Source organism: Ovis aries, chromosome 19 (genome assembly GCF_016772045.2).
Source record: "Ovis aries strain OAR_USU_Benz2616 breed Rambouillet chromosome 19, ARS-UI_Ramb_v3.0, whole genome shotgun sequence".
Taxonomy (NCBI): Eukaryota; Metazoa; Chordata; class Mammalia; order Artiodactyla; family Bovidae; genus Ovis; species Ovis aries.
In genome coordinates this window covers 57,126,973-57,140,158 of record NC_056072.1, presented here as the reverse complement: position 1 = coordinate 57,140,158, position 13,186 = coordinate 57,126,973, and the positions used below count along the sequence as shown (strand labels likewise).

Here is a 13,186-nt window from a genome sequence, read left to right as displayed (position 1 = left end):
TAGAGAGACTGGACAGGTATGAGGCGGGCAGGGCAGGCAGAGTTTCAGCAGGAAGAGGATGCATGTATACTGATGCCTAGTTCATACTGTGGTATGGAAGAAACCAACACAATACTGGAGAGCACTTATACTCTAACTAAACATCAACATTAAATACCCCTAAAAAATTATTAGGGCTTCCCTGGTAGCTCGATTAAAAATAAAAATAAAATAAAATTTTTGAATACACCTTCTAAATAATGAATATGAATCCAAAAATATACAAATGGGACCTAATTAAACTTAAAAGCTTTTGCAGAGCAAAAGAAACCATAAACAAAATGAAAAGACAGCCATCAGAATGGCAGACAATATTTGCAAATTCAGTAACTGAGAAAGGATTATTTATCTTCAGGATATATTAATACAAACAGCTCAAGGAGCTCAATTTCAAAAAAGACATCCAATCAAAAAATGGGCAGACATCAACAGAGGACTCTTCAAAGAAAACATACAGATGGGCAACAAACACAAGAAAAGATGCTCAGCATCGCTCACTATTACAGAAACTCAAACGAAAACTTCAATGAGATATCATCTCACAAAGTCAGAACGGCCATCATCACAAATTCTACAAAGGATAAATGCTGGAGAGGGTGTGGAGAAAAGGGAACCCTCTTGCACTGTTGGTGGGAGTGCTAACTAATACAGCCACTATGGACAAAAGTATGGATATTCCTTTAAAAAGTAGGGATAGACTACTATGTTATACACAATCCCATTATAGGGCACAGACCCTGAGAAAACCGTAATTCAAAAAGACACGTGTATCCCCAAAGTTCACTGCAGCAGTATTTCCGATAGCCAGGACGTGGAAGCAACCTAGATGCTCATCCACAGATGAATGGATAAAGACGTTGTGGTACACACATCAGTTCAGTTGCTCAGTCATGTCCGACTCTTTGTGACCCCATGAACTACAGCACGCAGGCTTCCCTGTCCATCACCAACTTCCTGGACCTTGCTCAAACTCGTGTCCATTGAGTGGGTGGTACATATATACTGCGGAATAGTACTCAGCCATGCGAAGGAAGGAATAAGAGTCAGATCTAGTGAGGTAGATGATCCTGAAGCCTGTTAAACAAAGCGATGTCAGAAAACAGATATCTTTATGCACACGCATGGATTCTTTAAATGGTAGATATGAACCCGTTAGCAGGTCAGTAACACAGATGCAGACATAGAGCACAATCTTCTGGACACAGTGGGGAAAGGAGAGGCTGGGCTGAACTGAAAGAGCAGAACTGAAATACGTGAGCAAAATACATAGCCATGGGGATTTGCTACATGAGCCGTGGAAACCAGCCTGCTGTTTTCTGACAACCTAGACGGGTGGGATGGCGTGCGAGGTGCCAAGGAGGTTCGAGAGCGAGGGCACGTATGCATACCTATGGCTGATTCATGTATTGTAAAGCAATTATCCTCCAATTTAAAAAAAAAAATACTATCCCCAGCAGTCTCACTACTGGGCATCTACCTTGAGAAAACCATACTTTAAACAGCACATGTACCCCGACGTTCACTGCAGCACTATTTGTGACAGCAAGGACACGTAAGCAACTTAGATGTCTGTGGACAGATGAACAGATAAAGAAGTCGTGGTACATAAATACAATGGAATATTACTCAGCCATAAAAAGGACAGAGGCTGAGTTAGGTTCAGGGAGGTGGGTGAACCTAGAGCCTCTTATGCAGAGTGAAGTAAGTCAGAAAGAGAAAAACAAATATCATATATTAACGCATATATATGGAATCCAGAAAAAGGGTCCTGCTGAACCCATCTGCAGAGCAGGAACATGGACGCAGACTTGGAGAAGAGACTTGCGGACACAGCAGGGAAAGGATGGGACGAACTGGAAGATGCAGAGGGACACATGCCATCATGTGAAGAGCAGTGTGAAGCTGCTGTGTAGCACGGGGAACTCGGCTGGGTGCCTCTGGGGACCTGGAGGGTGGGATGGGGGTGACAGGGGGGTTCAAGAGGCAGGGGATAGATAGATATAGACACACACACTTACGGGTGACTCATGGTGTGCAGAACCCAACACAACATCGTGACACAACTATACTCCAATTAAAATTAAAATTTTAAAATGCAAAGAAAAATTATTTTAAAAATGGAAATAAAAATATTTTGACCCACCTTCTAAAATAACGAATATAAAAACAATCGGAACCTAATTAAATGTAAAAGCTTTTGCAAAGCAAAAGAAACCACAAACAAAACAAAAAGACAACCCGCAGAATGTGAGACAATATTTGCAAAGCAGGTGACAAAAGTTAATTTTCAAAATATACAAACAGCTCACAGAGCACAATGTCAAAAAAACACAAACAATTCAATTAAATAATGGCTGGAAGACCTTTATGTAGACTTCTCTCCAAAAAAGACATACAGATCATAATCAAACACATGAAAAGATGCTCAACACCACTCATCATTAGAGAAATACAAATCAAAACTATAACGAAGTATATCACCTCACACAGGTCAGAACGCCCATCTTCAAATCACACAGGTCAGAACGGCCATCTTCAAAAAAGTCTACAAACAATAAATGCTAAGAGTGGAGAAAAGGGTACCCTCTTACACTGTTGGTGGGAATATAAACCGGTACAGCCACTGTGAAGAGTATGACGATGCCTTCAGTTCAGTTGCTCAGTCGTGTCGGACTCTTTGCGACCCCATGGACTGCAGCACGCCAGGCCTCCCTGTCCATCACCAACTCTCGGAGCTTGCTCAAACTCATGTCTATTGAGTTGGTGATGCCTTCCAACCATCTCACCCTCTGTCGTCACCTTCTCCTCCTGCCCTTAATCTTTCCCAGCATCAGGGTCTTTTCAAATGAGTCAGCTCTTCACATCAGGTGGGCAAAGTATTGGAGTTTCAGCTTCAGCATCAGTCCTTCCAATGAACACCCAGGACTGATCTCCTTTAGGATGGACTGGTTGGACCTCCTTGCAGTCCAAGGGACTCTCAAGAGTCTTCTCCAACACCACAGTTCAAAAGCATCAATTCTTTGGCACTCAGCTTTCTTTATGGTCCAACTCTCCCATCCATACATGACTACTGGAAAACCATAGCCTTGATTAGATGGACCTTTGTTGGCAAATAATGTCTCTGCTTTTTAATATGTTGTCTAGGCTGGTCATAACTTTTCTTCCAAGGAGCAAGCACCTTTAAATTCATGGCTGTAGTCACCATCTGCAGTGATTTCATCAGTGTCTAACGACATCATTAGTGTCTAAGGAGATGTCTTAAGACAACAGAAATAAGACTACCATATGTTTCAGCAATCCCACTACTTGGCACATACCCTGCCAAAAACATAATTCAAAAAGACACACGTGGAACTTTCCTGGTGGTACAGGGGATAAGAAACCGCCTGCCAATGCAGGCGACACAGGTTTGATCCCTGGCTGGGGAAGAGCCCACATGATTTGGAGCAACGAGGCCCATGAGCCACCACCACCGAGCTCTGGCTCTAGAGCGGTGAGCCGCAGCTGCTGAGCCTGTGTGCCTGGAGCCTCTGCCCCACAAGAGACGCCACCAAAATGACAAGTCCACGCAGCTCAACAAAGACTGGCCCCACTCACTGCCAACTGGATGAAGCCCACACACCACAACAAAGACTCCATGTGGCCAAAAATATAAAATAAATTCTAAAAAAAGACACAGGTACCCCCATGTTCACTGCAGCACTATTTACAATGGCTCCCCACTCCAGTACTCTTGCCTGGAAAATCCCATGGACGCAGGAGCCTGGTGGGCTGCAGTCCATGGGGTCGCTAAGAGTCGGACATGGCTGAGCGACTTCACTTTCACTTTTCACTTTCATGCACTGGAGAAGGAAATGGCAACCCACTCCAGTGTTCTTGCCTGGAGAATCCCAGGGACGGGGGAGCCTGGTGGGCTGCCGTCTATGGGGTCGCACAGAGTCGGACACGACTGAAGCGACTTAGCAGCAGCAGCAGAACATGGAAGCAACCTGGATGTCCACGAGGGATGAATGGATAAAGACAAGCGGTACATTTATACATGGTAACAGTACTCAGCCATAAAAAGTAGCAAATTTGAGTCAGCTGAAATAATGTTTAACCCAGAGCCCGTTCCACAGAGTGAGGTTAGAAATAGCATATATTAATGTATATATTTGGAATCTACAAAAATGGGACTGACGAACCTACTGCAGGGCCGGAATATAGGCTCAGACGTAGAGAGCGGACTTGTGGACACACGCTGAGAAGGAGATGCGGCAAACTGCAGGACTAGCGCTGACCTTATACACCTGCCACGGGTGAAACATGACGAGCAGGAAGCTGCTGCGTAACACAGGGGCTCAGCCCTGAGCGCTGGGGTGACCTAGGGGTGGGATGCGGGGCTGGGTGCGAGGCTTAAGACGGAGGGTATACATGAGTCCACACGCCCGACGGACTCACCATGCGGCACCGCACTACACTCCAATAAAATTCAGCAAAAATAAACACAGGAAAGCACGTTAGAGGCTTCATCCCTGGGGCTGACACAAATACACATCCGAGCAGAACGGCTCCTTGGCAGGAGCAGCATGACCCCAGCTCTCATCAACAGTTAAGCCAGAGGCAGCCTGGTTCTTCCCCTGTCTAGTCCCCAAACAGTCCTCCCTGGACACACCACCACCGTCACCCCACAGAGGGAAACAGCTCAGGGGAACCTGTGACTTGATTTTGCTCCATCCTGCAGCCGGAACAAGAGCCCCAGGAAAGCCTTGCCTGAATCTCTTGTCAGGCCTCTAGTCAACTTCTATGGCTTGGGGAAAGTCAAGAACCCTGGTCCGTATCATCCCTTGTGGCTTCTTTTCCCACTCTTGCCACACCTTTGCAAATCATCCCTTGATTCAAGGCAACCCACATGACCCGAATTTCAATGCACCCTCGGCTTCCTGCTGCCGCCCTGCCCCACACCAGAGCATGGACCGGTGTGAGCCGCACACAGGAGAAGAGCGCCTGCCTGGCTTTCCCACGCCCCAGCCGTCCGGCCCGGGCAAGTCACTGCTCTGCGCCTCAGCGTGTATGTGAACACGGTGGAGGCAGGGCAAGCAGCCCATACAGGAGCTTGTAGTCTACGCTCAAGAAAAGGACAGGAGCAACAGAGAGCCTGACTGTCTGACATCTGCTTGGGCAGACGTCCAAAACCGGTGCAGAATCCAAAGTTAAAACAAAAGCAACGACAATTAATAAAGCTAGGGAAACAAGAAACTGCAAAAGAAAAATAAAAAACAATCACCAGACTCTGACTCGACTGTGTCTAGTGTTCAGTCACAGTAACGTAACAGTGAATACTGATCCACTCGGAATTCTTCAGTGACTGTTGGGAGGCGGAGGGAGCTGTCGAGTAGTGTGCACTGTGCAGTCCCATAGCAAGGCCACAGACGCGACCCTGGCCATCTCCGGACCTGACTTAGCCCATAGTGACCGTTGCCATAAGCACCCAACCCATCTAAACCAGCCAGCTCCCTAATCCCACATTAGATACAAATACCCAGCCTAACCAGCCACCTAATGTCACCCTTCCAGCAGGAATCTTCTTTGTCTTGAGACTATAAAAACTGGCTTCTAACCCTGCACTGGCTTCTAACCCTGCACTGGCTCGCCCTGGTTGGTCAGGGGTCGGCCCTCTGTGCCTGCAGTGTCCTCATTATCTCTGCTCTTTGTTCTTCATAAACTCCTTTCTGAAGCACTCTGTCTTTTCCAACTCACACTCAACATGCACGTGCTGGGGTGGGGAATGGCAGTGCTGCAGGGGGAGCTAAATCCTTGCCTTCTAAAGTAGCAAGTCAATCGATAAAGCCGAAAGCTAAGAAAGCAAGGAGGAGCTAACTATGGCATTTATATGGCGGAAAACACTTCGCTAATCAAATGGTTAAGAGTTGAAAAGCAGCTGCCTCTGGGAGGAGGTGGAAGCAGAGTGCTAACCAGCATAATAAGCTTTGGAGAGCACCACAGCTCACAGGACTGGACTTTCCCGGACTCAGGACCCCTCACCTCAATTCCCACCCCACAGCAGAGGATGGCCACACACCAAAACTGTTTACAAAAAACTCAGGGCAAACCTGTGCAGGAGCTTCTCGCACCTACAACTAGTAGGACAACATTCAACAGGGCTATGTAACGGTTCCTGCTGGAGCATGCTGCTGCTGCTAAGTCGCTTCAGTCGTGTCCAACTCTGTGTGACCCCATAGACGGCAGCCCACCAGGCTCCTCCGTCCATGGGATTTTCCAGGCAAGAGCACTGGAGTGGGGTGCCATCACCTTCTCTGCTGGAGCATGGGGGGAGGTTAATAACAAAAGGTACCTTCAGTTCGCACCTGGCACTTATACTCGAACGCTGGCAGCAACCCCAGAGGGTGGGGTTTTTACATTAAGAAAACATGTCAGGGATCCAACCCAGGCACCCTGCATTGGAAGCACCGAGTCTTAGCCACTGGACCACCAGGAAGTTCACACGCCCCAACTAAAGATCCCGCATGCCACAACAAAGATCGAAGATCCTGCATACAGCCACTAAGATCCAGTGTAGCCAAAGAAACAAATGTTTAAAAAAAAAAAACAACTCCGAAAAGTAAAATGTCCTTGGTCACATGACCAGTAAGCCACAGACTCAGGGCCGTGAGCATTGGGCTCCAGTCATTATCAAATTCACCTGGACCCTGCAGCACAGGGCTGAACACAGAACCTGATAAATGCCAGCAGCTGTTACTACTCCCGCTGCATCGTAAGGGCAAGAACACCTGGCAGAGGTGAGGCGGAACTCAGCTCAGACACTGAGCAAAGGAGGCTCCCCACACACCCAGCGCACAGCCTGAGACTCACTAGCCCCGGGGGGCGCTGTGCCAGCCACTGGCACTTGGAACGGAGGGACAGCTGAAGTGCCTAGGGCAAAGGCCAGTGGGGCTACAAAGAGCAAGTCTGCCAGGCTAAAACCTCAATACCAGTGAGACAAGGCAAGCCTTTATCACTAGGAACACAGGCTGTTTGGCTCCTATTTACCTAATGGGTATTAAAATATTTGAGCATGCAAGTATGCGCAGGTCTATTCTGACTGACTGGTCTTTTAAAAAAATACACATATTTATTTATTTGGCTGCCCTGGGTCTTAGCTGCAGCAAGCGGGATCTAGTTCCCTGGCCAAGGATTGAACTCTGGGCCCCCTTCATTGGGAGTACTCAGTTTTAGCCACTGGACTACTAAGGAAGTCCCAGAAGTCCCCAGCTGACCATTTAAAACACCAGAGACTTACACAGAAAGCTGAATTTCAGGCTTGTTGACAAGTCAGGGATTCTCCATGGAGCCCACCTAGCCAACATGTGTTCAAGCAGTCAGTGACCCCCTGGGACAGGGCAGTATTTCATTTTAGTACAGGTCCATCCACACTGTGTCCCGCCTTCACTGTACCTGTCTGGCCTCTGCCCTGGGACTCCTGGTGTGGATGGAAGGATTCAAAGTCAGTTATGCAGGAGACCTGGAGCCCATTCAGCCCTATGACCGAGTCTTCCAGGAAGTCCTCATACCAGCTGACCCCACACAAGCAGGTCCAAGTTCCTAGGGGGCAAACGCAGCTAGGGGGTAGCTTCTGGCTCTCCTGAACAGCCCTGCACTGAAGAACCTCCCGGAGTGGGTGGGGGGGGACCACCCTCGACAGGGAGCTGCTCTCCAGTCACACTCTATTCCATCCCACACACCCAGGCCCAAAGTTTCTGAAAAAACAGGAATTACATTTCCAGCACATCGCGGGGCGGCATGAACAGGCACTCGGTAAATTTATATCTAACACCTGAGAAGCCCAGGGCACTGTCGCTGCCTCAAGGTCCAGTTCAAACCTTTCATTTGCAAGCTTTCCTTCCAATGAATCCCGACTCTGCTGCGGGCTGAAGAGCATCAAGGAGCTGGGGGTGCAGGGGCGAAGTGGGTAACGGGAGGCTGCAGAGCTGACACGGACAGTCCCTTCATTTAAAGGGTGATGAGTCCGGACGTTCCTGGTGGTCCAGTGGTGGAGCAAGGGGCGCGGGCGCCATCCCTGGTCGGGAACAAAGATCCCACACGCTGCAGCGCGTCTAAGCCCGGGCGCGCACAGCCGGTGGTCCCCAACCAGAGAAGCCAGCGCAAAGAGTAGCCCCTGCTCGGGTAACACAAGAAAGCTCCTCCCCCGCCCCCCGCCGCCCGCGGCAACTGAAGACAGCACAGCCCCCAAAAAAACCAACGGTGATGAGTCCTTGGAGAAGGAAGCACTTTCGGAGCTGCCCCTCACCAGCCTTCAGGAGGGTGTGCCTGGCCGAGCCGGTCCCTTACCGTCTCGCGCTCCCTCATCCCTGAGCCGAGAGGAACACTGCGGTGAACCGCACGCGGAGCGTTCAGACACCGCGCTGCACGCCGGCTCCACCAAGGCCAGCGGCGGTAACCTCTCCCAGCGCACCGCCACCTCAGCCCTGGGACACAGGTGTCCCCCCAGTCGGGACACTGAGGAAAAACAACTCGCCCGGAGCCCGCGAGTGCAAGGAGAGCCGGGACGCCAGCGGCTCGGTGGCCCCGGCTGGGCTCCATCCACTCCGCCCCTCTCCCAGCCCGGCCCAGGGTCCCCTTCTGCTGCGGGACCTGGGGCAGCTGCCGGTCCGCGCAGTGGGGCGGGGACAGTGGCGCCAGGTCTCCAGCGGGCTCGCAGGCGACTGGTGGGAGCCGGCGGCTCGGACTGACCTGGCGCCTTCGCCCAGCTCCCCGTGCGTGTTGTAGTTCACCGTCATAACCTTCACCGAGTCCTTGAACACCACGTCCCCCTGGCTGAGGTACTGCAGGGTGCGGCGGATCGGGAAGCGGCCCTTCATGGGCATGGCGGCGGCGAGTGGGGACCGGACTGCCGGCCACGAGTCCAGCAGCGCGGAGCAGCGAGCACGGGCAACAGCTCCCCCGCTTCCCGCCGGCCGCCTCGCCTCGGCGCCGGCTTCCACTTCCCGCGCAGACTCACGGGAGACGGAGGGTCGCTCCCGGCGGGCAGCACGCGCGCCGCGGAGCAGCTTGGGACTTGTAGTCCTGGCTGGCGGGGCTCTCCTCAGTTGGCGGCGGCGTGGGCGAGGAGACAGCGGCTCTGGCTACAGCCTCCGACCTCGTGGAACGTTGAGGTTTTCACGCTCTGCGACTCGGTCCTTCTCCCCTCCGCCCAGGGAAAACATTTTATGTAGACTCAAACTCGGTCATTCGGACAGCAAACTTAATAGGAGGAAGTAATTCGGCAAAGCTGAGTTTGAATACCAAGGCGCCCAATAACTTTCTGTTCAACCTCGTGTGTCTCAGTTTTCCTCACTCGACTCCGGCTTTACGGTGAAGGGTAAGACCTGCGCCATGTCTAACACTGACTTAAAAACAAACAAACAGAAAACAAAACACTGACTTGCAAAAGGGTGGGGGGGGGAAGGAATTGAGTATGTATCCACTTCCTGGTTCCATCACTTAAGAGCTCTGGATCTCTATTCCTTGAAAAGCAAAAGGTGGCTGAGAAGTACTCTTTCTGAAGTACTCTTATTGATCCGAATATGTCAGTTCTTTACTTTTGAAGGACAGTTTTGCCAGATACAGAAATACAGGTTGGGAGTGGGGGGCAACTTTCAACACTTTAAATGTTTCACTCCACTCTCTTGCATGGTTTCTAAATAGCAGGCAGCTGTCTTTTTTCCACTATAGGAAAGACAGTTTTTTATTCTGGTTTCTTGCCGGGGTCCAGCCCGGGTGGATCCAGGGTAATTCGAAGGGGAGACGGAATCGGCGTCCTAGGAAAAAACTTATTTAATTACAGATATAAAGAGAGATTAGAAAAGGATAGTGTAGTAGGACATGTTAGTGGAGAAAAGGAGGCTGAATAACTTGGTTTACGTGGAATACCAATCGAGTATCCATGCTCCAGATGGGAATTCAGCCAGAAGGGGAAAGAAAGAACGACACGGGGGAATCAGTCTTTCCAGAAACTGATCCGATTTCTTTATTTTCAGGTTGCTTATATACTTTTTGTTATACATAGGGATGAATACAGAGTTCACGTGGGGTCAGCAGACCTGGCCCTTGTCAAAATCAGGTGCTTCATATAAAATTATACAAAAGGTTTTAGGGGTTTTACATCATCTTCTGACCATGAGGCCTGCTGACATTTTATGGCCCTTTCTGATAACAGTCAGTCAACCAGAAAACTTATTTTTTCCAGGGGTGATTTTTTTCTTAAACCAGGTGCCACCCTCCAAATAAAGTTGCATTCCTATAGGGTGAGGGTATAGTGGGTTACAATCAAGAAAGGAATTTACGTAGCCTAAGGTTTAACATGATTAATCTTAAAGGTTAATACTTATTTCTCCTATATGCTAGTTATATTCATTATAAGGGCAGGGAATATGGAGATTTAGCGGCAAATATTGGCTCAACAAATGAAAAACCCTTCACCAATATAATTTCTAATCAACCCACTATACTCTACTAATAATTTTCTAACTTCTCAAAAGAATCTGTATTTAGAAAGTTTAAAGCATCTTGTGCCTCTCACGGTTGGGAGGCTGTAAACAATCACATGTGGCCAGACGAACCTGCTCAGGCAGGCTAGAGAAACTTCAGAGGAGTTTGTAAGTTGAAACACTCTTGTCACGCCCAGGAATTTTTACTAACTGGAGCTGCAAGTTAACTCCTTCTCCGAGAGAGGTGGTGGGGGGTCAGCCCCCCATAAAGTCAGAGGTATAGGTGAGAGCATAAAACAGTAAAGTAGGCAGTCTGGTTTTGGGGGTAGATGCTCGGGAACAGGGGCTCTCCTGAGGCTCGATCTCGCCTTTGCATGATTCCGAGCCTCCTTCCTCATGACCTTTGCCAAGGGTGGAGTTCCTCACGCTGGCTCCCGGCAGTTTCTTTCAAGATTTTCTTCATGCCTTTCATTTATAGAGTTTGAATAAGATATACCTAGGTGTATAGGTTATGACAATCGTCACCTTTGTCATCACCCACACAAGAATTCAAATTTAGGTATACGGCCTGTGTGTGTGTGTGTGTGTGTGTGTGTAGACACATGCAGGTTATATATATATATGTATATATACATATATATGTATATATATAACCTGCACACAGTATGTATTTATAGCAAAATTAAATATCTAAGGTACTTGTCAATCCAGTGAAGTGCACCAGAATAAAATTTCTAGGCAAAAAAAAAAAGATATACCTAGTGTATATTTTTGGTATTTATCCTGCTTGATGTTCTCAGAGCTTTCCTGGACCTGTAGTTTGGTGACTGCCATTCATTTTGGAAAATTCTTGGCTGTTATTACTTAAAATATTTTTACTCTTTCATTTTTTTTCTCCTTCTGGTATTCTGATTTTTTTCTCCTTCTGGTATTCTGAAAGTGTCCCATCGTTCTTGGATGTTCTGTGGGTTTTTTGTTATTGTTGTCGTTGTTTTCCCATTTGCATTTCAGTAGGGAAGTTCAGTAGGGAAATCTGCCAGTAAATTTGGAAAACGCAGCAGTGGCCACAGGACTGGAAAAGGTCAGTTTTCATGCCAATCCCAAAGAAAGGCCATGCCAAAGAATGCTCAAACTACCATACGAGTGTGCTCATTTCACATACTAGCAAGGTAATGCTCAAAATCCTCCAAGCTAGACTTCAATAGTATGTGAACTGTGAAGTTCCGTATGTACAAGCTAGATTTAGAAAGGGCCAAGCAACCAGACATCAAATTGCCAGCATCCCCTGGATCATAGAAAAAGCAAGGAAATTCCAAAAAAAATTCTACTTCTGCTTCATTTTCTATGTTAAAGCCTTTGACTGTGTGGATCATAACAAACTGTAGAAAATTCTTAGAGAGCTGGGAATACCAGACCACCTTACCTGTCTCCTGAGAAACCTGTATGCAGGATAAAAAACAGCAGTTAGAATCAGACATAGAAAAACAACAAACTGGTTCAAAACTGGGAAAGGAGTATGTCAAGGCTGTATATAGTCAACTTGCTTGTTTAACTTATATGCAGAGTACGTCATGTGAAAAATGCCAGGCTGGATGAATCACAAGTTGGACTCAAGATTGCCGGGAGAAATATCAACAATCTCAGATATGCAGATGATACTTCAATGGTAGAAAGTGAAGAGGAACTAAAAGCCTCTTGATGAGGATGAAAGAGGAGAGTGAAAAAGCTGGCTTAAAACTCAACATTAAAAAACTATGATCCTGGCATCTGGTCCTATCATTTCATGGCAAATAGATGGGAAAAAAGTGGAAAGAGTGACAGATTTTATTTTCCTGGGCTCCAAAATCACTGAGGATGGTGACTGCAGTCATGAAATATAAAGACACTTGCTCCTTGGAAGAAAAGCTATGAAAACCCTATACAGTGTTTTAAAAAGCAGAGACATCACTTTGCTGACAAAGGTCCATCTAGTCAAAGCTATGGTTTTTCCAGTAGTCATGTACAGATCTGAGAGTTGTACCATAAGAAGGCTGAGCACCAAAGAATTGATGCTTTTGAATTGTGGTGCTGGAGAAGACTCTTGAGAGTCCCTTGGACTGCAAGGAGATCAAACCAGTCAATCCTAAAGGAAAAGTGAAAAAGAAAGTCACTCAGTCGTATCTGACTCTTTGCGACCCCGTGGACTATACAGTCCTTGGAATTCTCCAGGCCAGACTACTGGAGTGGGTAGCCTTTCCCTTCTGTAGATCTTCCCAACCAGAGATTGAACCCAGGACTCCCGCATTGCAGGAGGATTCTTTACCAGCTAAGCCACAAGGGAAGCCCAAGAATACTGGAGCAGGTAGCCTATCCTTTCTCCAGTAGAAATCAACCCTGAATATTCATTGGAAGGATTGATGCTAAAGCTAAAGCTCCAATACTTTGGCCACATGATGCAGAGAGCTGACTTACTGGGAAAGACCCTGATCCTGGGAGAGACTGAGGACAGGAGAAGGGGGTGACAGAGGATGAGATGGTTGGATGGCATCACCATCTCAATGGACATGAGTTGGAGCAAGCTCCGGGAGATAGGGAAGGACAGGGAAGCGTGGCACGCAGCAGTCCATGGGGTCGCAGAGTCACACAACATAGCAACTGAACAACAACAAAGGAAGTCTCCATGACTGACCTCCAGACTCACT

At 48.0% G+C, this 13,186-nt stretch overlaps 1 protein-coding gene across 1 annotated transcript in view; it reads right to left on the bottom strand.

The window, feature by feature from the left end:
• Positions 1–9,035, bottom strand: part of MRPS25 (mitochondrial ribosomal protein S25) — a 58,165-nt gene extending 49,130 nt beyond the window's left edge. Inside the window, exon 1 of the mRNA XM_015102172.3 lies at positions 8,770–9,035. Within this exon, the coding sequence (XP_014957658.2) occupies positions 8,770–8,903 (134 nt within the window). The 5' untranslated portion in view covers positions 8,904–9,035. The remainder of the gene's footprint in view (positions 1–8,769) is intronic.
• Between the last annotated feature and the right edge of the window lie 4,151 nt (positions 9,036–13,186).